The sequence below is a fragment of the Macaca fascicularis genome, chromosome 14, assembly GCF_037993035.2.
Source record: "Macaca fascicularis isolate 582-1 chromosome 14, T2T-MFA8v1.1".
Taxonomy (NCBI): domain Eukaryota; kingdom Metazoa; phylum Chordata; class Mammalia; order Primates; family Cercopithecidae; genus Macaca; species Macaca fascicularis.
In genome coordinates this window covers 436,349-461,149 of record NC_088388.1, presented here as the reverse complement: position 1 = coordinate 461,149, position 24,801 = coordinate 436,349, and the positions used below count along the sequence as shown (strand labels likewise).

The 24,801-nt window shown below is 63.5% G+C and overlaps 3 protein-coding genes across 42 annotated transcripts; 1 reads left to right on the top strand and 2 right to left on the bottom strand.

Annotated features, from left to right (window-relative positions):
* Nucleotides 1-245: 245 nt before the first annotated feature.
* Nucleotides 246-5,191, bottom strand: RASSF7 (Ras association domain family member 7). 7 transcript variants are annotated; one of them, XM_045372477.3, is made up of 6 exons: nt 2,770-3,260; nt 2,354-2,484; nt 1,400-2,097; nt 949-1,077; nt 785-870; nt 246-705 (listed from the first exon to the last, which is right to left on the bottom strand). In XM_045372477.3, the coding sequence occupies exons 2-6, from the start codon at nt 2,475-2,477 to the stop codon at nt 621-623; spliced, it is 1,122 nt and encodes a 373-aa protein (XP_045228412.2). In that variant the 5' UTR covers nt 2,478-2,484; nt 2,770-3,260; the 3' UTR covers nt 246-620. The 7 variants fall into 7 exon arrangements, with proteins under 7 accessions (XP_045228412.2, XP_073868858.1, XP_045228410.2 ...); XM_074012757.1 differs by having other exon boundaries at nt 3,214-3,260; XM_045372475.3 differs by lacking the exon at nt 2,770-3,260 and adding an exon at nt 5,072-5,191 and having other exon boundaries at nt 246-870.
* LMNTD2 (lamin tail domain containing 2) lies at nt 5,115-9,564 on the top strand. 7 transcript variants are annotated; one of them, XM_015434204.4, is made up of 13 exons: nt 5,193-5,458; nt 5,558-5,710; nt 6,054-6,141; nt 6,262-6,417; nt 6,673-6,747; nt 6,832-6,920; nt 7,222-7,484; nt 7,732-7,828; nt 7,943-8,126; nt 8,203-8,322; nt 8,388-8,584; nt 8,814-9,012; nt 9,311-9,564. In XM_015434204.4, exons 1-13 carry the CDS (start codon nt 5,271-5,273, stop codon nt 9,440-9,442), a joined length of 1,941 nt encoding a protein of 646 aa, XP_015289690.3. In that variant the 5' UTR covers nt 5,193-5,270; the 3' UTR covers nt 9,443-9,564. The 7 variants fall into 7 exon arrangements, with proteins under 7 accessions (XP_065385388.1, XP_065385386.1, XP_015289690.3 ...); XM_074012705.1 differs by having other exon boundaries at nt 5,403-5,458; nt 6,262-6,587; XM_065529316.2 differs by having other exon boundaries at nt 5,115-5,458; nt 6,054-6,417.
* LRRC56 (leucine rich repeat containing 56) lies at nt 9,505-24,652 on the bottom strand. 28 transcript variants are annotated; one of them, XM_005576753.5, is made up of 15 exons: nt 24,555-24,652; nt 23,293-23,630; nt 22,727-22,873; nt 22,356-22,482; nt 21,582-21,772; nt 20,838-20,925; nt 17,318-17,378; nt 14,221-14,317; nt 13,952-14,152; nt 12,936-13,107; nt 12,397-12,573; nt 12,258-12,322; nt 11,993-12,135; nt 11,671-11,804; nt 9,505-10,461 (listed from the first exon to the last, which is right to left on the bottom strand). In XM_005576753.5, exons 5-15 carry the CDS (start codon nt 21,756-21,758, stop codon nt 10,148-10,150), a joined length of 1,629 nt encoding a protein of 542 aa, XP_005576810.1. In that variant the 5' UTR covers nt 21,759-21,772; nt 22,356-22,482; nt 22,727-22,873; nt 23,293-23,630; nt 24,555-24,652; the 3' UTR covers nt 9,505-10,147. The 28 variants fall into 28 exon arrangements, with proteins under 28 accessions (XP_005576810.1, XP_045228406.1, XP_005576811.1 ...); XM_045372471.3 differs by having other exon boundaries at nt 20,838-20,922; XM_005576754.5 differs by having other exon boundaries at nt 21,582-21,769.
* Nucleotides 24,653-24,801: the final 149 nt, after the last annotated feature.

The following is a 24,801-nucleotide window of genomic DNA, read 5'->3' as shown; positions in this document are numbered from 1 at the left end:
GGCCCACCAGGCTGGGGCCTCACAGGAGAGCCCCTGGGGTTAGGTGAGGCAGAGCAGGTGGAATGTGGAGCCCAGGAAGCCCCAGCCCTGGGCCCTACTGAGCACTGGTGCCTGAGGGACCCAATTCTCAGACACTCCAGCTGTGGCGTGCCCCAGGTGTCTCAAGGTACTGCTCAGTGGCACCCCGTGGAGGCTCAAGTTCAAGGCCTCAGACCCTGCCCGGCGCAGCTTCGGCACACAATCAAGCCGCTTCCGGCAGTTTATTGAGGTTTTCACGTTGGGGTAAGGGAAGTGGCACACACGTGCTTTTGCCGTGTACACACAGTGAAGGACCCCTCCCATAGGCAAGCACATGCTCACAGCTTGAGCACACTGTCCATGCATCTCCTGTTCCCAACAGGCAGTCGTGGCCTTGGGGGCCTGGCAGGTTCTGAGCTGGCTACGCCCCATGCTTTTCCAGGGTGCTGGCAGACCGGCAAGGACTAGGGCAGTCCCCCCCTGTACCCCAGCTCCTGAGGCCAAACCCAGGGCTTCCCACTGTGTGGGGGAGGAGCCCTCTGTGACCACCAACTCTCCTTCTGTGGTCTGGGCAGGCTGGTCTCGAAGCCCTCACTAGGCTGTCACAGAGGCTGGGGTTGGGCTGCCAGAGGACACCACTCTGGGGCAGGAGCTGCTGCTACCTCCAGTTCTGCTTCATGGGGGCCACTGCGGGAGGACACAGGCTGAGGTGGCTGCAGCCACAGGAGGGCCCAGTGCCCCAGGGGGAGGTGGAGCACAGACATACCCTCGGGGCCTAGGCTGGGCACCAGCATGGGACTCGGGGGGGGGGGTGCCCAGGAGGGACTCCTCTCTGGCTGAAGGCAGAGGGCCCTGTGGGTTGGGAAGTCAGCTTGGAGTGGGGCTGGGCCAGGTCCTCACCTCCCAGCCTCCCCCAAGAACCACTCCGACCTGAGTGCCAGGAGGGCCCCTGTCAGGCCGTGGGGGCGTTGGCAGCGCAGCCCCAGTCTGCTGGATGAACTGTTGCAGGTTGCACTGACGGAGTTCCCGGTTCAGCTCCTCCAGCTCCTGAGCCTGAGCCTGGGGGCACATGGGACCCTCAGGAGGTATAGCCACAGGGCTCCATGCTCAGGCCCCAGAGGGAGTGCTCTCCTGAGTCGGACCCTGTGACCCCCATGTCTGCCTGTGTCAAGGATGGGGGAGTGACAGGGATCGGGTCCACAGGTTCACCTGCCTCCCCAGTCGGACCCTGTGACCCCTATATTTGCCCGTATCAGGGGTGGGGGAGTGACAGGGGATCAGGTCCCCAGGCTCACCTGCTCCCCAAGTCAGACCCTGTGACCCCCGAATCTGCCGGTGTAAGGGGTGGGGAAGTGACAGAGGAACAGGTCCCCAGGCTCACCTGCAGGGCTCGCTCTGCAGCCTCCAGGGCCCGGCTCACCAGAGCCAGGCTGCCCTGCACCTCCGCACTCTGCCGCTCCTGAACAGCCAGGTCCTGGCGCAGGCGCTCAGTGGCAGATGCCATAGGTGAGGGGGGCCCAGGGGCCTCCGCTGCCAGCTGCAGCTCAGCCTCCAGGGCACGGGCCTGAGCATCCAGGGCCTGCAGCCGGGCGGCATGCTCAGCAGTGGCCGCACTTAGCGCCTGCAGGCGTGCCTGTCCCTCTCGCTCCCGGGCTTGCTCCCGACGCAGTTCCTGTTCCCAGAAGGCCTCGTGGCCCAGCTCCTCAGCGTTCCTCTGCACCCTGAGCTCCAGGCCCCGCAGGTCTGTGCAGCAACCTGGTGTTGGTGTCACAGAGGCCGCAGGCCCAGGGTGTGAGAGGCTGGGGGCTGGCCCGGGGGTCAGTGTTTTGCGGGGCTCACAGCCCAGCGCTGCCCGTGGCTTTGCAGGGAGGCTGGCACGAATTGGGCAGCGTTCCGGGGGTGGACAGTTGTCTGAGGAGGGCCTCCCAGCCAGGCTGGGCCCTGTGCGCCTCAGGACAAACTGGACATCACTGGCGAACTGTCCGCAGGTGGCCTGGGCGCCCACTGGACACTCCTCTGGCAGCAGCTGCCGCTCCTTCTCCCTAAGCCGCTGCACAAGCACAAAGCGGCCAGTCTGGCCTGGGGGGGAGAGGAGAAGATCAGCCTATGTCCCCCCAACTCTCTGTCCACCTGGCTTAAGGAATTGGGGAGGACCAAAAGGATCAGCAACCAGTCCCACTCTCCTCCGGGGGGTGCCACGGGGCTGGACCACTCTCCTCCGGGGGGGGGTGGCCACGGGGCTGGACCACTCTCCTTCCGGGGGACCATGGGGCCGGACCACCAGGTCCCACTTCAGCTCTACCTGCCCAGCCTGCCTAACCCCAAGAGGACTCACCTATTGCTTGGGCCAGTGCGATGACCACTTCCTGGCAGGTGGTCTGCTCCGAGACCCCACAGACCACACGCTGGATGCCATCCACCCACACCTTCAGCTCCATGGCCGCCAGCCCCAACAACATCCCTGTTCTGTGGGGAGGGTACAGGCCACAGGGTCAGGACCTACCTACCCCTATCGAAGCCTGGTCCTCGTCTCTTCCTTCTCCTGGCCTGCCCTAGAAACGGCTGGGCTGCGACCCCTCCGCATGGGCCCAACCCTCCTGTGCCAGCCCCACCCGCCGGCCACACATTCCTAGGGTGGCGGCCCTCCGGAGCACGCATCCTCCCCCACTTCACCAGCCTACTCTTGCCACGCCCGCACTCCCGGAACAAGGAGAATCATTAACCAGATCCAGGATTTCCTGCCCGCCTCACCTGGCTCGGAGGGCACTGCCCCCTCCCCGGGCGGCGCGGAGGCGCCCGCACGCCAGGCCCCGCGGCCGCCGCCATGGGAACGCCCCACCCGGACCTGCTCAGGCCGCAGAGGCGCTCGGGGTCGCGACCAAGACCTCGACCCTGCAGATCGAGCGGACTCCGGGTCTGAGCAGCCCCAGCCAGCGCGGGGAGCCCCGCCGCTGCCGCCCAATCGCTGCACTCGCCCCGAAGGTCCCGGTCCCCGCGGCAGGCAGGGATGCCCGCGCCGCGACCCCAGCCTGGCGGGAGCCAGGGCGTCCCCGCTCCGCAGGGAGGGCGCAGGTGCGGCACCGCCCCCGCCCTCCGTCCCGGCATCGCGGAAAACTCTCCCCAGTTGGAGTCGGCGCCCTGCCGGCTAGAGGAGCGCCCCGCACTCGAGAGGCCCCGGGACCCCGCGCGGCTCACCTGGGCGCTCGCCAGCCTCTGTACCCGCTCAGGCGCCGCCGCAACCTGCCGCCCCCAGCGCCGCGGCGCGCCCCGGACCCGCGCCCCCATTGGCCCGCGGCCCGCACGCCCCGCCCCCAGCGCCTCTATTGGCTGCTCAGCGCGGGTGTTCCGCCCCCTTCCCCGCGCCCATTGGCTGTCTCTGTCACGCCCCTCCCCGATCCATTGGCCTGCCGCAGCGCCCCGCCCCCAGAGACTCCAGGTGTGGGCGGGTCGGAGGGACGGGCCGAGCCGCGGTCCCCGCCCCCACCTCCACCCGGCTAACAACGCGGAAACGCGGCGGCTGCTACCCGCGGGCTGCGCGTCGAGACAGGTGTCCGACCCTGCTCCTGGGCCGACTTCGTCAGCAGCCTTCTAGTGTGTGGCGGGTTCCCGCCCAGGGAGGGTCTCTGGCCTGGGATCCCGCAACCCCCGCCTGCGTTGAGGGGCAGAGGGGCCAGCCCCTCCCCTCGCTTCCCGGGCCAGCCTTTGGAGCCCACCGCAGCGGCAGTAGCCTGGACGCGCAGGGGTCGCGGGGTCGCAGGATCACCAGTCGCGGCAAGGGAGGTAGAACTCTGCGGAGCTGGCGGGCGCCGAGCCCTGGTGCGGGAGGTGCCCGCTCAGGGGAAGGCCCGGACTCTGGCTGAGGCTCTTCTCCTACACCTTCCTGCCGCTTTTGGACCCAGTGCCAGGCCTTACGCACAGTGAAGCTGGCTGGAAGCAGCTCCTCCACCCCCTACCCTACTGTCCCGCCCAGGGCCCCGCAGCCTCGCGGTCATTGATTGCCATTGTGGAGCATTGATTGCCAGTTCCGCCCAGCTCAGAACGAGTTATGGGCGTGGAGGGGTCTCCTGCCCGGCTGTCTCCTGTGCTCCGCTAGGGAGCCCTTACATAGTCGAAAGTTGCAGAGGTGAAGAGTGAATGAGTGAGGGCGAGGTGGAGGGTGAAGGCTGGAATGCTTGGGTCTTGTGGGTCAGGTCTGGGACCTCGTTTTTGTCCTGGAGCAGAGGGAATACGTGCCATGGTAATGAGAATGCCCACAGGGTCCCCTGAGGGTAGCCCAGAGTGTGTGGAGATGGCTGGGAAAGGTGAGGCTTCAGTTTGGGGGTTCAGGTAGGTGAGGGCCTGTCACTGAGGTCAAAGGAGCTGTGGGCTGGGCCTGGTGGTGGAGGCAGGTGCCTGTAGTCTCAGCAATTCAAGAGATGGAAGTGGGAAGATCACTTAAGCCCAGGAATTCGAGGTTACCGTGAGCTGTGATCACACCAAGGCACCTCAGCCTGGGCACCAGAGCAAGACCCTGTCTCTAAAAAATTAATTATTAATTTAAAAAGAGGCTGTGGGCAGGGGCATACTATTCCCAGTTAGCGTTCAGCACAGTCCCCAGCTTGTCACTGTTACCTGTCTGCTTCCCCCACACACCCATGGCTATGCTGGGCTGGCCCACAGGCAGTAGTGCCCCCATATTTATCCCGCAGGTGCTGCCAGGCTAGGTAGGGGATGCTGGGGCCTCCCTCAGGGTGCTGGCCACTAAGTGGTCCCCCCGCTAAGCTGAGCAGTGGCTCAGCCTCTCACACCTCCAAGCTGGGCTGGCCCAGCCCAGAACTCACCCAGGGGCCTGGTCTGGGGTCTCCCTGGAGGCTCCTGGTAACAAACAGCCCCTCCCTTTCTGGGTGCTGGTGTCCATGGCAACGGTATAGAACCCTTCCCCGCCAGGCCTGCTTGGAGGTCTGGCCTCAGGTGAGTGCTGGGGGTAGAGCCCTGAACTGGGGGTACAAGAGAGAGAAAGAGGGACACCACATCACAGGCAAAGGGCCAGCACCTGGGTGGCAGGGGGACATACCAGGGACATGTCAGGTGGTGACCTGCTGCCCCATCCTGGTCAGAAACACACGGGTGTGGACATCCACATGTGAGTCTCTTCAGAGAGCGACGCTCTGTGAGCAGTGGTGCCGCCTGGGCTGCTCCAACCTGTGTGGCCACATGAGGCACACATAGCCAGCTTGGGACCCCCACCCCTCCGCTCCTGAAGAACATTGAGAATGGCCCCCAAGTCTGGCCAGGGGGTTGAAGAAGCCGAGGAAGAGGCTCTCCTGTCCCCCACAGAGCGAGAGTCTGTCAGTGGTCACCGGGGACCTCCAGCAGGCGCACCTGCAGCCCCCGAGACCCCCACATGCCTGCCAGACACCACGCCCCACCCCACACGGGCGGCCTGCTCTGCTGACCTGCAGTAAGGAGGGGAGGGAGGAGTGGTGAGCCTCCTGGGCCAGGTGGCCAGGGGCCCAGCCTGAGTAAGCAGCAGGGGCTGCTGTTGCTGCTGCTGCTGCAGGTTGGCTCTTGAGTCCCTGGACCCTCGCACACTGCGGCTGCTGTGGAAGCAGCGAGAACTGGAGATCCAGGCCTTGCGGTGGGCCGTCCAGAATGGCAAGGACACCCGGCTCTGCCACATCCTGGAGGAAGTGGCAGGGATTTCACCCAAGAGGTCTGCAGCACAGTCCCCAACCAACCCAACCCTGCCCTGTCCTCGCCCAGACTCCTGGTTTCTGTCTGACCCCAATCCCAACCACTGAGTCAGATCCTTACCCTCATCCTCACCCATGCTGACCCTCCACCCTGATCCTAAGTTAACACGCTATAGCCTCAACCCTAACCCTGCGCATGTGGATGGGTGCTAGACTCCTGCCCAGACCAGCCAGAGGCTGGCTGGCCCCAGTGGGGCTGTACTGTGTGCCCTTGGGGCCGAGGTGGCAGTGGAGCCCCTGACCTGACATTAGGAACCCCCTGCCTGAGCGGGGTGAGGGCTGCTGAGGTCGCCCCTCCTCCAGGAGCTCCCACAGTCAGGAGAAGTTCCTGCAGAACCAGGTCCAGAAGCTGACCCTGGAGTTGAAGGAACAGAAAGAGCGAGCCCAGTGGGTGAGGCGGGGGCACAGGGAGTGGGCAGGGTCCTGGTGTTGGGGAGCCAGGCTGCGGCTGGCCTGGGGGCCTTCTGCAGAAGACCCCCCCCACCACCACCCACGGGCCCTCCCGGAGCAGGAGAAGGAGCACCTGGAGGAGCGGCTGTTGCAGACCACCCGCACGCTGCAGGAGGTGGAGGCCGAGCTACAGAACTTGCAGAAGTCCTGCCTCCTGCAGCTGGCCCGCTCCTCGTGGGTGGGCCGCATGCTACGATCCCAGACTGGCAGTGTGGAGGTGAGCCCGTCCCCCAAGCCCTCCTGCCCCAGGCTGCCCTCCCCAGCCCTCCCCCTCTCATCGGGTGCCTCTGCTGGGGTGCCCTGGCCTGCCTGGAAGCCTGCCCTGCTCAGGCTGCCTCTGGAACTCTGGGCTCCAGCAGGGAGGAATCAGGAGGCCTCAAAGCACAGGTGAGGTCAAAGAGAAGAGGTGCTGTAGGGGAGGGGTACCCTTCACCCCAGCCCCTGCCCACTGGCCTCTGGTCCCCTCTTGCAGGTGGTGACGGCAGAGACTCTGATGGACCCAAGTGCAAGTGACCTCTCTGAAAACATTCAGGCCCCCACTGGGGAGGTGAGCTGGGCCTCCCACGTGTGTGGTCTGGGACCTGGAGCCCTGCGGGAGGGGAGGACCACATGCCTGTTGCTTCCTGGCCAGGGCTTTCGGCTGGAGGACGTGGACTGGAACAGCATTGCCCACCGGTACCCCAACCTCTTCATCAGCCTGGAGCCCAACTCAAAGCAAAAGTAACTGCACAGAGCAGGGACTCCCCAGGGGCCAGAAGGGAGGGCTCACCTTGGCAGGTGAAGACCCAGAACACTAAAGGACCCCTTAGTGTCCCTGGATAAGTCCCTTCAACCTTCCAGTGCTCAGTTCTCTGACCTGTAGGATGCGTTAGGGTTGAGGGACCGTCACTGTCCTGCCATGATCTGGGCCTGGGTCCTGGGAGGCAAGAGGGGCTCCCTGCTGCACTGTCTTGTGGGGCTGGATGGGGGCAGGGCTGGGGTCTGGAGCTGGAGTGGCCATCAAGCAGAGTGTGGTCCACAGGCAGCCCCGGCCCTGGCCACAGCTGGACACAGGGAGCTCAGAGTCCTCTGGAAAGCACTCTGAGCGGCATCACAAGACCGTGGAGTGGGGCTGCCTGCCCTGTCTGAACACCAGCAGCTCAGGGGGCGTTGACTCCGACTCCAGCAGCTGCCGGCCGGGCCTGCCTTCCCTCGTGCAGGTGGTAGGGCACCCACCCCGGGACCACCGCGCTTCCTCCAAGCAGGCGCTGGTGCAGGCCAGGAGCTCCAGCAGGGACCTGGAAGGTGCAGTGGGGCAGGTCTCCCCCGGTACCCTTCAGCCATCCTTTGCCCCCTCAGAGCTGTGATATCACCCAGAGCCCTAAAGGAGGTCCTCTAGCCCCCAAGGTCCAACCACCTTTCCTGCCCCATCTGACCCTGGCCCTGCTCCCCGCGCCCCCAGGTGCTGCAGGCCTGTTCTGGCCTCACAGGGAACGTCCCTGTGAGGCACTCCATTCCAGGGTCCCCTCCCCAAAAGCGCTGCTCTCTCTAGATCTGCAGAAAATCCACTCACCCAGGCACGGCGAGCCACTCCTGGCGCCCCAACCCTGCACAGACCCTGACCATTGGAGCCCGGAACACCTGCAGAGGTAAGGGGCGAGTGACCCAGGCCTCCCGCGCCGGGCTGGAGCTGGTTTCCCGGCGGGGTGCGCAGCTGTGCGGGTGGACCGGCCGCATCTCCTCACAGCGCCCTCTCGTCCCAGCCCGACAGGCCTGAAGATCGTGGCCGTGAGCTGCCGGGAGAAGTTCGTCCGCATCTTCAACCCGTCGCAGGAGAGCACGGCCGACCTGAGCGGCATGGTGCTGAAGCAGGTGGTGCGCGGCTTGCCGGAGCGCCTGTACCGCTTCCCGCCGGGCACGCTGCTGGCCCCGCGGCACCACATCACGGTGCGCCCCGGCCCGGGAGCCCGGCCCCGACGGCCCAGCCCGGCCGCCCCTCACCCGCCGCTCCGCGCCCTTCCAGGTCTGGGGCGAGGGGACCCGCAGCGCCAAGAAGCCGCCGCGCGCGTCCTCGGGCCGGGAGCCCGTCCGCCTCCTCTCCAGCCGCGGCTGCGCGACGCTGCTCCTGAGCCCCAAGGGCGAGGTCTGTGCGGGCCCCCGGGGGGCCGGCCGGGGCTGGGGTGTGGGGGTGACCGACGCGCCCCGCAGGTCCTCAGTGAGCACCAGATCCCACGCCGCGAGACTCCGGCCCCGAGGGTCTTCGACGACGGCACCGACTTGTCCATCGACCGCTTCCCGCTCCCTGAAGTCGGGCCCGGCGCTGACACCTGCAAGCCGCAGCGCCCACCTCGACCCCTGCGCAAAGGCCGGGTGCGGGAGCCCCGGGTCAGTCGCCGGAGACCAAGGTGGGGACCGCGGGTCCCCGGGATCTGGCCTCCCTCCCCAGGCCCCGCCCCAGAGAAACGGTGCCTCGAATCCCCGCGCTAGGACGGCCCCCAACTTCCCCAGGCCTCGCCCCGGCCACCCCCTAGTCCTCCAGGACGCCCCGCGGCCCCTGCTCAGCCCCAGGCACGGAGCCCTCTAGGGCCGCCTCTCCCGGGCCGGCCGCCACCCTCACGACCCTCCCCCCACCAGGACGCGGGGCCTGCTGCCCCCAATGAGCTCGGGGAAACTCTTCCACGCGCGGGAGGGGCCCGCGCGGCCCGAGAACCCCGAGATCCCCGTGCCGCAGCACCTGCCCACCATCCCGGGTGACCCCACCCTGCCGTCGCCTCCCGCAGAGGCCGGGCTGGGGCTGGAGAACTGTCGGCTCCGGAAGGAGCACCAAGTTCGGGTGAGAGCGCGCGTGCGGGTGCGCCCCCTCCCCTGTCCCTCCCCCTCGTCCCCTCCCCTGTCCCTCCCCCTCGTTCCCTCCCCTCCGCTCTCCTCCCCTCTCCTTTTCTCCCCTCCCTGCCCTTCCCCCTCCCGTCCCTCCCCTCCCCTCTTCTTTTCTCCCCTCCCCGCCTCTCCCCCTCCCGTCAGCTCCCCTCCCCTCCCATCAGCTCCCCTCCCCTCCCCTCCCCTCCCCTCCCCTCCCCTCCCCTCCCGTCCCCGCCCCGCCCCGCGCGCCTCTCAGCCCCCGCGCCCCGCAGGTGTGCCGGAAGAGCGTGGACCGGAGCTGCCCCCTGGTGGCCCTGTCGGTGCAGAGCACGGCGGAGAGCAGATTCGGCTTCCGCTTCCTCAGCTGCCTGCCGGTCACCACGGACACCTGCCGCGGCGCCTAGGAGCGGAGGAGCGGGCCGGGACCGCGAGGGAGGGCGCGGGCGGGCTCGGGGGCTGGGCGGGCTGTGTCCGCAGCATCATTTATTGAACCAACGTGGCCTACAAAGTAAACCGCATTTCTGTACACCTGAGAGTTGAAAATGTTGCGCTTGGGTTCGGGGCGTCCTGCGCCAAGAGGAGGGAACGGGCCGCCCTATCGCGGCGCGGGAGTCCTACAGATCCCAGGAGACGGGAGGCCTGGGCCGCACCCCCGGCGGCCTCGGGGCGAGCAGCTGGAACCCTGGGCCACAGCGGCCTAGGAGGTGGCTCTTACCCTGGGGCCAGCAAGGGGGTGGCGGACTGGACTCGCAGCTCCAGCCCCTGCCCCTCGGCCACGCCCAACTGTAGCAGGAGAGGCCTCTGACAGGCCTGCCGGTGACCAGTCCCCCCACCTCCGTGCCCGAGGGAAAGCCTGGCCCTAAGGAAGGGCTGGGGAGCGGGACCCTCCCTCCCCAGGCCAAACCCAGTTGTGGGCCTAAACGGTTCCAGCCTCTGCTGCCTTCCTGGCGGGTTCCAGTCCCCCACTCCCCTCCACCAAGAGGGTCCTCCCCAGGGCCAGGCACTCCTTCCACCCCCCAACACACCCGCCCAGATGGTCTGTGCTCCGTGACCACATATGTGGGCAGGTCGTGGCCCCAGCACAGGCGAGCTTGGCAGTGGGGGCTACACTAAGTGGGGACGGGGCTGGGGTGAGAGAGTTCAGCTGCCCTGGGAGGTCTGGCTGCTGCATCTGGTGCTGGCTTTGGGCCAGGATGTCCCTGGGCTCGAGGGCTCAGGCCCGAGGCCACCTCCAGGGCTCTCAGGACAGGCACCGCAGCTACCCCATCATCCAGGCCAGGCCCCCAGCTGCCCAGGGCTCGGAGCCGACGCCCCCTGGACTGCAGGTCTGTCGACCACCGTGGGGAGCTGCTGCCAGAATCTCGTGGCCTTGGGTGCTTGGGAGGGGAAGGCACCAGGTGCTGGCTCGAGGTCCTGGAGGGCTCTAGAAAGCAAGCAGAGTGACAGCACATCAGAAAGGCTGTCAGGGAAGGGAGTCACCCGGTGGGGAGGCCACAGCCCACCCATGGCCCTGCAGCCCCGAGGCAGTGGTCCAGGCTGGGGGTCCACAGGCGGCAGCACCCCTGCACCCCACTTTCTGTGTTCCCAGCCCTGTGACCCCTGACTCGCTTGGGCGGGCCCACCTCTGGGACAGACAAGGAGGCTGCAAGGCCTGGCTCTGACCCTGGGTCATCTGTGTCCTGTCCCTGACAAGGAGACCACAAGGCCTGGCTCTGACCCTGGGTCATCTGTGTCCTGACCCTGAGAGTCTGCTCACTGGCTGACTGCCTCGGGCCGGTTCCCAGGCCTCTGGTCCCCCAGCACCCGCCTCCACTGGAGCCCTAGCATGCCTTTGTCCTGACCCTTCCTCGAGGCCACTGCAGCTCCCCTTCCTCCTGACTGCCCTGCCTGCCCTCCCTCCACCCCTGCAGCTCCTGGCCACTAAGTAACCAGCTATTGACCCCTCTGCCCCTCCACAGACACCCATCACCATATGGAAGGGCAGAGGCTTGGCCTGCTCTGTTCCCTGCCCATCCCAGCCCCCTTGACCAGGTTCCTGCACAGAGGAGGGTCAGCTGCCCACTGTGGGGTCGCCCCTGCTCACAGTGCTGCCCGCCCAGCCTGCCTGCCCGCTGAGGGAGGGTCCTCTCTGCCTTGCAGCTGTGGTCACACTGAAGCTGGTGCCCTTCGGAAAGGGCACTGCATGGCTTAATTCTGTGTCCCCGAGTACACGTGCCATCTTTGGGGTGAAGCAGCAGCACCCTCCCTGCCTTGGTCTTCTGGTGGGCACATGCCTGTGCCCCGGAAAACTGCCCCTGGCCACGGCACCCTGGGGTGGCTCCTTCTTTCTGTCCAGTCCCCTCTGGACTCTGTTCATATCCCCTTTTGTGGAGCCCTCTTTCGTCCAGCCCGGGTGTCCCACAAGGTCACAGGGCTTGGACCATGGCTTGGGAGAGGGAGAACTTGGGTTGGGACTCCCACAGTCATGAGCCCCCCACCCCCAGAAGGGGGCCCCCCTGTCACAGTCCCTATCCGAGCCCGGCTGAGGAAGTAGGGCCAGGCTGACATGGCCAATCTGGGGTAAGGGCCCCCTGCAGAGGTGGGGTGTTGGGTCACTCCCAGGCACTGGGGAGCAGGCGGGCAGGCTCAGTACCTGAGGCCAGGCTCGGGGGGCTGGGGGGAGTCTTGGGTTCTGCCTGGTGCACTTGCTCTTCAGGGACCCTCCGTGGGCCCCAGGGGGCTACAGCCCCTTCCTGTTGGGACTCCGGGTGCCTATAGGGGAGGGGGCTAGGGTGGGGAGAGGAGGAGGAGCTCCAGCCTTGTCCCTTCTTGGAGTTGATCCCAAGTACATGTGAGGCTCAGGGATGATCCATGAGCCTTGGGACCAGTGATGACTCAGCCAAGGTAGATCACCCCAGCCCTGATCCCCCCATGGGACAGGACACACACAGTGGTAGAGCTGGGGGGACACCCACCGCACGCCAAGTTCCCTCCAGGCCCTAAGCCCAGCCAAGGCCAGGAAGTCAGAGCTGTCTGCAGGGTCAGGCTCTGGGGAGGAAGTGCTGGCGGCCAGATCTCCTGGCCTGTGCTGGGGCAGCTGCTCCGCGGGCTCCCTGGCCTGGGGAGGAAAAGGGACTGGTCTGGGGATTCTGGCCCTGGAATGGCAGCAGGGCGGGGCACTGTCAGGGCCAGAACCCTGGACACTGGTTCCCCTGGGGGGCTGGTTCCTGTGGGGTATACCTGGCACTGGTGCCTACGCTCCCGCAGGCCCTTGGTGGGGTTCCCACACAGGACTTGGCCAGCACCTGCAAGAGACAACACGGCTGGGCCTGGTTCGGGGCCGAGGGGCTGCAGGGTCAGCTGTGGGGCAAGTAGTTACCATGGGTGAGGCTGCTGGTGTTATCTTCTGGGGCCAGGTCCTCAGAAAGCAGGCCTTCAGGCAGGGGGCCCCCATGGACCAGCAGGGAGAAGGGCCAGGGCCTGGAGGCCCGGGGCTGCATCTCAGGCAGGTACAGCTCGGGGTCGAGTCTCCGGATGGGGGCTCCATGGGGACAGTCTGCCCGAGGTTCAGAAGCAGAGGTCACCAAGGCTCAGGCCAGCTGGTCAGCCCGGGAGCGTCCCCCAGACTCTGTCCACAGACCAGGGGGCCCGATTCCCACGCTGCATGGCCTGAGGCTGGTCTCTGACGCCGCAGCCTTCTAGAGAGGCCCTCATCTTCAGACCCCTCTCTCCCTCTGCGGGCTGCTCAGAGACAGTGTCCTGGCCTGGGCCGGGGTGTGCCTAGCTCTGGGGACCAGGGGTCAAGGCTGGGGAAGGACATGAGATGTGGCTGTCCGTCTCTGAGAGGCCTGGGGTGGGGGCCTCTTCCTGGGGGGAGCTGGGGCTCAGCAGCGGGTCCTCCGGGCGCAGCTGTCGTACCCAGCCAGGGGAGGCCATTGCCCTTCTTGATGGCCTCCTTCACCGAAAGCCAGTCTTGGCTCAGCCTCGGGGGGGCCGGTGGGCCTGTGTGTGCAGCCGGCACTTCGTCCAGGACCTGCAGCTGGGGGATGAGCTTCCTCACCTCTGCCCTGTAGTTGTAGCCCCTGGGCACCTGCAGGGGGAGGGCGAGGGAGCACAGGTCTGGGTCCAGTGGTTCCTCAGGCCGGCTCTTTCCCTGGCTCCCTTTCCCAGACCCACCATGGGGCAGGGCAGGGGCCCCGAGGTGGTGATGCTGCCCTACCCTGCTGAGGTGGGCTTGGGTCACTGTCAGACCCCAGGGACTTCAGGGACTGGGCTCTCACCCGCTCAGGATACAGGACCCCACTCTCCAGACCCAAGGCCGGGTCCAGGGATGCCCTCTGGCCCATGGAGCTGCCCTCAGCTCAGGGCTCTGGCCCACGGAGCAGCAGCCACTGGGCACTGGTAGATATTGACCCCAGCATGTGGCAGCACCAAGCAGCAGCTAATGAGGCTAGCACTGTGAGCTCAGGGCAAACGTGGCCTGTGCTGGGTTAGCTACCCCGGGGCCTGCACGCACAGGTGTGCCAGCTCTGAGCAGGGCATACACAGCTCCGAGATACTGCACAGGGTGGTCTGTGAGGCCTGTGGGGCTGGAGGTGGCTCTGGACAGGGCGTACACAGGCGTGTGTGCACAGCCGTGTACACGTGATTCTTTGTGTTTCCACGTGGCTTATGTGTGGACCTCACAGTGCATGCGTGGGTTAAGGAACATCGCGTGTGGGCAGGTGACCCTATGGGATCTGGCAGAGCTGGCCCAGGAGGATGTCCTGGAAGCCGTCAGACTTCCGGTGACAGAGGAGATGAACTCAGGGTGAGCAGGCCACAGAGTGTGGGTGGGCACAGAAGTCCCTGGCCAGAGCGGAGGCCCCGGGGCTGGAGCCACAGGGAGCCTCCCCTGGCCATGCACATGCCGGTCGGGTGCCCGGGACACGCACCTTGTTGGTGGGGCCGGGGGCCGGCTGTAGGCACACCAGGTTGCCCTCCAGGGTAAGCGTGGTCAGGCGTGGGCACAGCTGCAAGTAGCGTACCTGCCCCAGGTCCTCCACGCTGTTGCCCTCCAGGTCCAGCACCTCCAATTGCTCCAGCAGGCACAGTGGGCTCAGGTCCGAGATGTTGTTGTAGGAGGCGTAGAGTTCCTGGACAGCGCGGGGCTCTGAGCCAGGGCCCAGCCCAGCCCTCCCCAGCCCAGGGTGCCCAGACTCACCTTAAGTGCTGGCAAAGAGGCAATGCCATCCAGGTCAGTGAGGCCACAGCGAGCCAGCCACAGCACCCGCAGGTGGCCCAGAGACGTGCCCAGGTCCCTGCAGAAGGCAGGGTTTGGTGGGTGACACGGTGCCTAGCCCTCTGCCCAGCCACCACCTGCCTTTGGCTGCCTCCAGGGGTAGGCGCAGGTGTGACCGCCTGTGGTGGCCTCTAGGCTGAGGAAGGGGCTCTCTGCCTTGGCCTCCTGGCTCTGGTGTGGGTACAATGTCCCCCACTTTCTCCAAGCCCCGGAACCGGGCCTGGGAAGCTGCTCTCACGGCGGGTGGCTCAGCTTCTTCTATGGCAGGCTGCAGGCATCACACTTCTCTAATTGTTCCCTCAATAGCGTTTGGGGCACTCGAATTCGGAGTAAGGGTCTGGAATGCTGCCTGGGAGCCTGAGCCCCTGGACACTGATGGCTGACCCCGTGCTGAACTGGCAGGTTTGGTGGGGACCAGCTGCTGGAGGTGGCGGTGGGTCAGGGCGGCTTGACGTGTGCAGGGACACGTTGCTTCCTGCCAGGCCCGCCCTGTCCCCACTGTAGCCACACTGACTACACCATGCACTGTCCCCAGGGACCCTGCACCTGCCCCTCTCGGCTAGGAGGCCGTCCCTTCAACGCCGCCATGCCGTCTCCACACCTCTCCTTAGGAAAGGGCCACCTGAGCTCTCAGGCTTTCCCCGAGCAGTCACAGATTCCTCCAGGGTTGGGTGACTTCTTCGGAAATCTTTCTCTCCAGCTCACAGCACCCGTAGGCTGCGTCTCACCTGGGCTTCATTCCGCCCATTGCGTTTTCAGCTTCCTTCTGTGGCCCCCCCAGGTGCATTCCCGGTGGTCCGTCCTTCGGCGCTGCGGAGTCAGTGTCTGTCCTCAGCCTACTGCCTTCAACGGCTTTTCCACTCAGCTCTTAATTGGCTGGGATTTGTGTCTAGCGATTTCTTCAAGGGCAGCTAATGGAAACCCCTTGATCTCTGACTCACTCACAGACGTCTGCTGGCTGTGCGCTTATGCAGCCATTAGGCTGGGTGTCGGATTCTCAGTTCACACCGCTTCCCAGGAGACTGCGAAAGCTTTTGTTCCGGTGTCCACTGTGGTGACAGCTGAGGAGCACTTTGCTTTTTCTGACCTTAAAAAAACCACTTGAGCCTGGGTGCGGTGGCTCACGCCTGTAGTCCCAGCACTTCGGGAGGCTGAGGCGGGTGGATCACGAGGTCAGGAGATCGAGACCAGCCTGGTTAACACAGTGAAACCCGTCTCTACTAAAAATACAAAAACATTAGCCAGGTCTGGTGGCAGGTGCCCGTAGTCGCAGCCACTCGGGAGGCTGAGGCAGGAGAATCGCTTGAACCCGGGAGGTGGAGCTTGCAGTGAGCCGAGATCATGCCACTGCACTCCAGCCTGGGCAACAGAGCGAGACTCCGTCTTGGAAAAAAACAAAAAACTTGAGGCTGGGCACAGTGGTTCATGCCTGTAATTCCGGCACTTCAGGAGGCTGAGGTGGGAGGAGCACTTGAGCCCAGGAGGTCGAGGCTGTCGTAAGCCATGGTCACACCACTGCACTCCAGCCTGGGCGACAGAGTGAGACCCTGTCTCAAAGAAAAAAAGACAACTTGATCTCTTTTCCTGGCTGCTCGAAATTTTTACCTTTGTCTTCAAGCCGGTAACTTTATTAGGATATGTTTCAGTGCCAACGATTCAGTTTGTTTTTCCTTTCAGTGTTTTATTTCTGACAAGTTCCTCTGAATTTTTTTTTTTTTAGATAGAGTCTCACTCTGTCACCCAGGCTGGAGTGCAGTGGCGCGATCTTGGCTCACTGCAGCATCTGCCTCCTGGGTTCAAGCGATTCTCCTGCCTCAGCCTCGCGAGTAGCTGGGATTACAGGCATGCGCCACCATGCACAGCTAATTTTGTATTTTAGTAGAGATGGGATTTCTCCATGTTGGCCAGGCTGGTCTCGAACTACTGACCTCAGGTGATCTGCCCACCTCAGCCTCCCAAAGTTCTGGATTACAGGTGTGAGACACCACGCCCAGCCCATTTTGATATTTGTTTCTCATCTGGAAATAACGAGATGTGGCCCTTGGAGCCCAGTTCACACAGCTGGAGAATGTTCTAGAATTCTCCCTGGAATTCCCCTGCCTTATGCTGCTGGGAACAGGCTACATAAAACCAGCAGCATTTTCACAAAACCCACTTTGCCCAAACCCCCAGAATAAAGTTGGATGTTCCTTCAGCCTCGTTCTTTCCCTTCCAATGACATGAGAGCTGCCGAGGTCTTCAGCTCCGAATGCTGTGAGTTGCTGCGGGGCATGGAGCTTCCGGTACTTCTCTTGGGGGCCGATCCGGGTTCTGTGCACAGGTTCTGGCTGGAGCTTCTCCCAGCGGCTGCCATCTGGTCTGGGTTCTATGCGCAGGTTCTGGCTGGTGGTTGCTGTTCTTGCCCAGACCCCAAGCTGGTGGCCGCATGGTGCAGCCAAAGTCCTGGGCTGCAATGAGCGGTGCGGGGGCCTGGCCCCCAGTCCTTGGTTGGCTTTGGGTGTTCACCAGGGACACCTCACAGTGGGGGCTCTGGGCCCAGGTCAGGGGCACCTTCGGGGAGTTTGCCACACGACCTGGCATGACTGCCCTGACCCTGGCCCCAGCTCTGAGTGAGGTGATACCTGCCGCAGGGGGCTCCCACCCATTGTAGACACAAGAGATCCATGTGCAGGGGTCACGTGGCAAGGGGGGTGCATCTGGGCTGAGCCAGAGGCTGCAGGGCATAGGCAGGACCCCTGGAAGTCAGGCTGGCCCAGGACCTCGTCCTTTCAACAAAGACCGTCTCAGAGACCCCCTCACACCTGCCTGAATGTCCCAGGCTCCCCCCAACTGCCCATCCACCCTCCACAGGGTCACTCACAGTCAGGCAGTCAGCAGGATGGAGTTCTCTAGACCCCTGGGTCCCTTGTCCCAGCCCAAGTCCGTCTACTCCCACCAAGTTCTCCCGCCATCCCTGCAGGGCCTGCCCCATGGAACACCCTCATGGCAGGGCCCCAGCCCACCCCACCCAGGCGCTCACCTGAGGGAGCCCAGGTGGCTGCCGTTCAGCTTCAACTGGTCCAGGATGGGCAGGTGCACTCCTGTAGGGCCGCAGGAGGAGGAGGTTGGCTGGGCCCCTCACCCCTGCCCACGTCTGCACCCTCCTTCACCCCGAGGCATCAGCCCCCCTGGCCCCTCGTTGCTAGTGGGCCAGCCTCACAAGCCGTTCCCCACACCACAGGAGGGGTTGTGTGGCACCCAGGAGCTGCTCCAGGGCTGTGGGCTCCTCTGGCCACCAAAGGGCTCTGCTGATTCTATGGGGCCTGGTAGAGGGTCTGGCCCAGCGGCCCTGAGCCCCCAAAGCTTCATAGCTCTGCAGCCCCCATCTGTAGACAGCCTGAACGCAGCACAGCATGGAGGGGTGTCCACACAGCAGGGAAGCTCAGACCATTGTCCCTGGACTGCACGAGGCCACTGGGCTCCAAGAGTTGGCTCAGAAAACTGGGGCCAGGCTGGCGTGGCTGGGTGGTGCTCCCTTGACTCAATGTCTGGGCCCCACCCCCGAGCTGCCTCCACACCCCTCCCCTGGCATCTCGGACCATCATGCACAGCCGCACACACAGCACAGGACCAGACCATGACACGTCCCCACCCCAGGAAAAGGCTCTGCGTTCGGAGTCTTTTGTAGGATGGGGCATGCCCCTGTGAGGCAGACAGAATCCCTGCATCGTGAGAAGGGGTGCAGAGTGGCCAGGCACGGTGGCTCACGCCTGTAATCCCAGCACTTTGGGAGGCCAAGGCAGGCGGATCACGAGGTCAGGAGATTGAGACTATCCTGGCTAACACGGTGAAACCCCGTTTCTACTAAAAATACAAAAAATTAGCCGGGCGTGGTGGCGGCGCCTGTAGTCCCAGGTACTCGGGAGGCTGAGGCAGGAGAATGGCGTGAACCCAGGAGGCAGAGCTTGCAGTGAGCTGAGATTGCACCACTGCACTCCAGCCTGGGTGACAGAGTGAGACTCCATCTCAAAAAAAAAAAAATAAAATAAAAGAAGGGGTGCAGAGTGTGTGGGCACAGGCGCTTTAAGACTGTGCCTGTGGGCAGGGCTCGAGTGAGTGCAGATGGCCGCGGGGTGGCCACACACAGTGGTCAGGGACCTCACAGGCCATTGCAAAACAGAAAACAAGACCAACGGAGATGGGCCTGTTTCACCTCAGTCGGTTGGAGAAATGCAGACAACCAGTGATCCTGGGTGGGAAGACCCTTCCCTGCTCTAAAGGTCACCGTGGGGCCGGGCGCGGTGGCTCATGCCTGGAATCCCAGCACTTTGGGAGGCCGAGGTGGGTGGATCACGAGGTCAGGAGTTCAAAACCAGCCTGGCCAACATGGTGAAACCTCATCTCTACTAAAAATACAAAAATTACCCAGGCGTGGTGGCTCATGCCTGTAATCCCAGCTACTCAAGAGGCTGAGGCAGGAGAATTGCTTGAATCCAAGAGGTGGAGGTTGCAGTGAGCCAAGATCGTGCCACTGCCCTCCAGCCTGGGCAACAAGAGCGAGACTCTGTCTTAAAAAAAAAACAAAAAAGGCCGGGCGCAGTGGCTCAAGCCTGTAATCCCAGCACTTTGGGAGGCCAAGATGGGCAGATCACGAGGTCAGGAGATCGAGACCATCCTGGCTAACACGGTGAAACCCTGTCTCTACTAAAAATACAAAAAAACTAGCCGGGCGAGCTGGCGGGCGCCTGGAGTCCCAGCTACTTGGGAGGCTGAGGCAGGAGAACGGCGTAAACCTGGGAGGCGGAGCTTGCAGTGAGCTGAGATCCGGCCACTGCACCCCAGCCTGGGCGACAGAGTGAGACTCCGTCTCAAAAAACAACAACAACAAAAAAACCCAGAAAAACAGGCCAGGCGCGGTGGCCCATCCCTGTAATCCCAGCACTTTGGGAGGCTGAGTTGGGTGGATCACTTGAGGTCAGGAGTTTGAGACCATCTTGGCCAACGTGGTGAAACCCTGTCTCTACTAAAAATACACAAATTAGCTGGGCGTGGTGGTGCACACCTGTAATTCCAGCTACTCGGGAGGCTGAGGTAGGAAAACGGAACCTGGGAGGCAGAGGTTGCAGGGAGCTGAGATCGCGCCGCTGCCCTCCAGCCTGTTGGGTCTGAGATCGCGCCGCTGCCCTCCAGCCTGTTGGGACTGAGATCGCGCCGCTGCCCTCCAGCCTGTTGGGACAGCTGGTGACGTTTGGACGTGGTCGTCAGCACGGCTGAGATTCACATACAGGTGTAATTCCTGACTTTGGCCATTGTACTGCATTTGAGAGAACGTCCTTCCTCTCAGGAAACACACACTGGAGTGTCAGTAGATAAAGGGGCGCTGCATGTGCAACTCTCAACTAGTTCAGGAAAAAGAACAGCGGCCTGATGTGCTGTGCACACACGGGAGCAAGCAGGGGCGAGCAGCACCGTGAACACGGCGAAGGAGAAGGAACCTGGCGGCGGTGGGGAGGGAGTGGTTTTCTTTTTCTTTTTTTTTTTTGCGACAGGGTCTTGCTCTGTCGCCCAGTCTGGAGTGCAGCGGTGCAATCTCAGCTCGCTGCAGCTTGACCTCCCCGCCTTCTGAGTAGCTGTGACTACAGGTGCCACCATGCCTGTCTAATTTTTTATTTTTAGAGACAGGGGTCTTGCTATGTTGCCCAGGCTGATCTCAAACTCCTGGGCTCAAGTGATCCGTCTGCCTTGGCCTCCCACGGTGCTGGGATCACAGGCGTGGCCCCTGTGCCTGGCTGAGATTATTTCAAGATGAGTTTCAGGAGACGCCATGTGGCACTCGGCACCATTTTGTCCTCTGCTCCTCTGTGATGCTGGCATGGGTGTGTGGAGTGTATGCTGGGGGTACTGGTGTGGGTATGTGGAGTACTGAGCATGCTGGGGGTACTGGCGTGGGTGTGTGCAGTACTGAGAGTGCTGGGGGTACCGGCATGGGTATGTGGAGTACTGAGCATGCTGGGGGTACTGGTGTGGGTGTGTGGAGTACTGAGCATGCTGGGGGTACTGGTGTGGGTGTCTGGAGTACTGAGCATGCTGGGGTACTGGCATGGGTGTGTGGGGTACTGAGCATGCTGGGGGTACTGGCATGGGTGTGTGGGGTACTGAGCATGCTGGGGGTACTGCGTGGGTGTGTGGAGTACTGAGCATGCTGGGGTACTGGCATGGGTGTGTGGGGTACTCAGCATGCTAGGGGTACTGCATGGGTGTGTGGAGTACTGAGCGTGCTGGGGTACTGGCATGGGTGTGTGGGGTACTGAGCGTGCTGGGGTACTGGCATGGGTGTGTGGGGTACTGAGTGTGCTGGGGGTACTGGCGTGGTGTGCGGGGTCCTAAGTGCATTGCCCTCTGCCTGTACCTGACACAGACCTCAGGTCAGAGATCAACCCTAAGGAAGTCAATAGGCGGCCCGAGAGGTGAGGACAGCTTTGTCATAACCAGGAAATGTGCGTTGTTTACGGAGAGGCCTGGCCATGGCTGTGGCCATGGTGGGGTGGGATGAGGCTCACCAAAGTTCCCCAGGCTGCCCTCACGGGTGTCCACACACATCTCCAGCGCCCTCACCAGCCGAAGGTCATCCACCCGGGCCAGGGCCTGCTGTAGAAACCAACCGGGACTCAGTGCTGATCCTGGCTCTCCCCACTTTAGTTTCATCCTTGCTTCTGGCTGCAGGACTCTGGGGTTCCCGCTGGAGTGGGCACCGACCTTTCCCTGCCTTGGCCATGTTGGCCCTGGTCTGGGTGGTGGGATGGAAATGGACGTGACATGAGCAGAGCTTGGGCTGCACTTGGCTGGAGGGCCACTGCCAGAGAAGGACCTGCCTTGGGGGCTGCCCATCTCCAAAGAGACTCCCAGGGCAGACACACCACATCCGGCACCCAGAGCCCGGACCGCGCCTGGCCCTGCCCTGAGCTTTGAGCCGTCTGGTCTCCTGCTTGAGTGAAGGACCAACCCCCTCTTTGGTTGGAGGATAATGGACGCTCAGCCCCTACTTGTGGGTTCTGGCCCAAATGCCTGGGGACATCTGTGTCACCGAGCACCTGGTGTTGCTGGTGTTTTGGGGTCTGGTAGGGGTCCCAAAGGCAGAGTGGGCGGAGTGGACCCAGCTGCAGGGGCCAGGCTGAGGCCAACCATCAGCAGGCAAGACCAGCAAGAGGGGGACAGAGGGCAGGCTGGATCACCAGCAGAAAGGAGCCCTGGGATTTCACCCCACACAGGCCTCTGTGGCCACAGCCCCCAGCACCCACACTCACCAGTCGGGCAGGGGACAGGTACTCTTCCACCAGCTGCTCTCCAAGGCTGTCCCTCTGGCTGCCAGGGCCCTTGCTCTGTGGGCAGGGGTTGTGCAGGCCTTGCCAGCTCAGCTCCCGCACCCGGAAGCTGGAGGTGCTCGGCCGAGGCCCACGGGATCTGTCCCAGCCTGGGTCCATTCACATGTAACCTGCTGACAGAGGCAGAGCGCAAAGCTCCAAGCTGTTGCTCCTCCTCCTCTGTAGCCTGGCTGAGACCCTGACACAGCCCTCAACCCCCTGCCCCCGCCAACACACACATCAAGCCCTTGGCACCCACCCCCACCCTGAGCCTAGAGAAGGCTCCTAGCTTGGCTGGGCCTCATGGAGCCCTAGTCTGCTTAGTTTCAGCCTGGAGGGCCTCACGTTCCCCTCCCCGAGCCTTGGCTCGACCCCCTCTGCTCCGTAGGACGCCCTCCCTATGTTTCTGCCCATCCTCAGGGTCCATGCAGGGAGTGCTGGCTCCAGGCCTCCCCACCTGAGGACCATGAGGGCTGTGAGCCTGATGGTGCCAGGCCAGCTGCCTGTGGCTATGGGGCTCCCGGGGCTGCCTCAATCTGTGGGCTATGGGTCCTTCTCCACCTGATGGTCTCTGAGCCTGGGGTCCAGGATCAGGTCCCAGGCCTTCCCCTACCCCACCCCTGTGCCAGCCAAACCCCTTCTCCTGCAGGCAGCTGCTTTCTTCTGCTGTGGGTCAAACATCCAGGCAAGGAGGCGGCATGTGCCCTCAGGCAGTACCTGCAAGAGTCAGGGTGGCTTCCTGGCCAGGTTACTGTGCCCAGGGGAACCTGGAATGGGCCGGGCTGAGGTCACAGCACCCAGAGGTGAGCAGGTCAGCCCAGGACCTGACCATCCACGGGGCCAGCTGGCGAGGAGGAAGACAGAGTCAGGTGTGTGACCGATGCTAGGGTATCTCTGGGTTCCCCAACACGATGCCTGCTGCTATTCCAAATCCCACTTCCCTCCTTCTCCACAGGGGTCCTCTCTTGCACCCCGTTCTTCCTGAGCCCCTCTCCAGGCCTCTGAGGGTGTTGGCCCAGTGTGTCCCTCTCCTGTACCCCGTTCTTTCTAAGCCCACTGTATCCATCGACCACCTGCACCAGGCTTACCTAGTGTTGCCCCTTAAAGATGCAGACGTCTGGCAGGGCGCAGTGGTTCACGCCTATAATCCCAGCACTCTGGGAAGCTGAGGCGGGCAGATCACGAGGTCAGGAGATGGAGACCATCCTGGCTAACACGGTGAAACCCCGACTGTACTAAAAATACAAAAAATTAGCGGGGCGTGGTGGCAGGCGCCTGTAGTCCCAGCTACTTGGGAGGCTGAGGCAGGAGAATGGCGTGAACCCAGGAGGCAGAGCTTGCCGTGAGCCGAGATCCGGCCACTGCACTCCAGCCTGGGCGACAGAGCGAGACTCTGTCTCAAAAAAAAAAAAAAAAAAAAAAAAAAAAGCAGACATCTGCCTCGGCCGCAGACCCTGGAATCACGAGCTCCAGGGGTGCAGTGAGAAATGTGCTTGGAGCATCCAGCATCCTCCTCCCTGACCACCTTCCTCTGTTCCGTCTGGACCTGGACTGACTCCTTGAGAGCACTCCTCACCCAGCCTCTCCCCACCCAGCCTTCCCAGATTTATCTTCCTGATGAGACAAATTCTCTTTGGAGCCCTGTGTGTCTTACTATGTGTTCGGTTGAGGGCCTGCCTCGCCCCAGCGCTGTGGGCTGCACGTGGCCTGCACGTGGCCTGGGTGCTCCTCTGCTATCCACAGCCGCAGGAGACGACGCTCAAATATTTGTGGAAGGAATCCGTGAACAGGCAGATGCACATGTAGCCACTTAGAACTTTCTGGCCGTGGCTTTCATCTGTTGACCACATATGGACATTGAAGATGTATCCTCTCCATCCTGTCTACAGCTGCCCCTGCGCCAGGCGAGTTGGCCGGCCGTTGACAGAGGTGGTGGGCGGGAGTGTTGGAGCAGGGCCGCGGCTCAGGCTCCGGGTGCCTCAGTGGCCTGGTCTGGAAGGTGACCATGCACCAAGAATCAAAGAAGATAAGCTCAAAATAGAGTCTCATGGAGTTTCCAGCCAGAATCTCCCCCACTGCCTGCCTTTCTCCAGATGGTGGAAGGCCCCAGGCCTCACAGCAGGACCCCACCACTGCGTTCCCCCAAAGACTCTGGCCACCTCCATCCCAGGCCTGCCAGTCTTGAGCCTCATGGAGTACGTGAGCTGGCCGGGTCATGCGCAGCCCCAGGACATCTATGGGTGGCACTAAGGGCTGAGTCAGCCACCCTTGTCTCCTCTGTGCCCAAGAGCCCGAGTATCAGGCTGGTCTGAGCCCCAAGGCCTAGGGGTGCAAGGACCAGGGGTTGGAGGCTGTGGAGTCCCAAGCCCCCACTGGACTCCCACCTCAGACACTGCTCCTGGTGTTCTCGCCCAGGCCTGAACCCATCCGCACACTTCGCAGTCCTGCTCCTACCCTGTGTCCCCTCTGCGAGCCCCCATGCTCCCCAAATTGGAAACTGGAGGAATTCTGTCTCCACACCCCAGCTAGTGCCATTCCCTGGTGGGTAGCTCATCACCTCTGGTCCCCTGCAGCCCTTGCCCCTTCACCATGGACGCTGGGAGGGCAGAGCCCGCTCCCCTGCTGAGCCCCACCCTGGAACTCCAAGCACCCTGGGTCCTTGCCTCTGCATCTCCCTCAGGGGCAAGGCTTGGGGCCCCTCCTGCCTCCTGACAGGGAGCCCCTTCAGTGCAGGGCCAGGGGGTGGTGGAGGCAAGGGTCCCCAGGGGACCAGATCTGACGTGCGGGGCCTCCACTGGGTCCCCGTTGGCTGTGCTGCTTAGTCCCCGCGCCCTCGCCTCGGCGCAGGCTCCCTCCTGCCACCAGGCATACGGCGAGGCCTGTGGCTCCCACCCCAAGGGTGCGCTCGGCTCTCACCTGAGGGCTCAGCCCAGGTGTCCGGCCCTGGCAGCTCGGCCCTGGGCGCCCTCCGCCGCCAGGCGCTGTCTCCTACTCCAGGCTGTTCTTCCGGCTGCGGGGTTGCGGCCTGGGTCCCATGGCAACGTGGGCGGGTCCTCATTTGAATACGCAAATATTTATAAGCCGCAGGAGGCTCGGGTTCTGAGGGGCTGAGCCACGCCCCTTAGCAACGGTCGCTAGGGCGGGGCCACGTGAGTTGGCACTT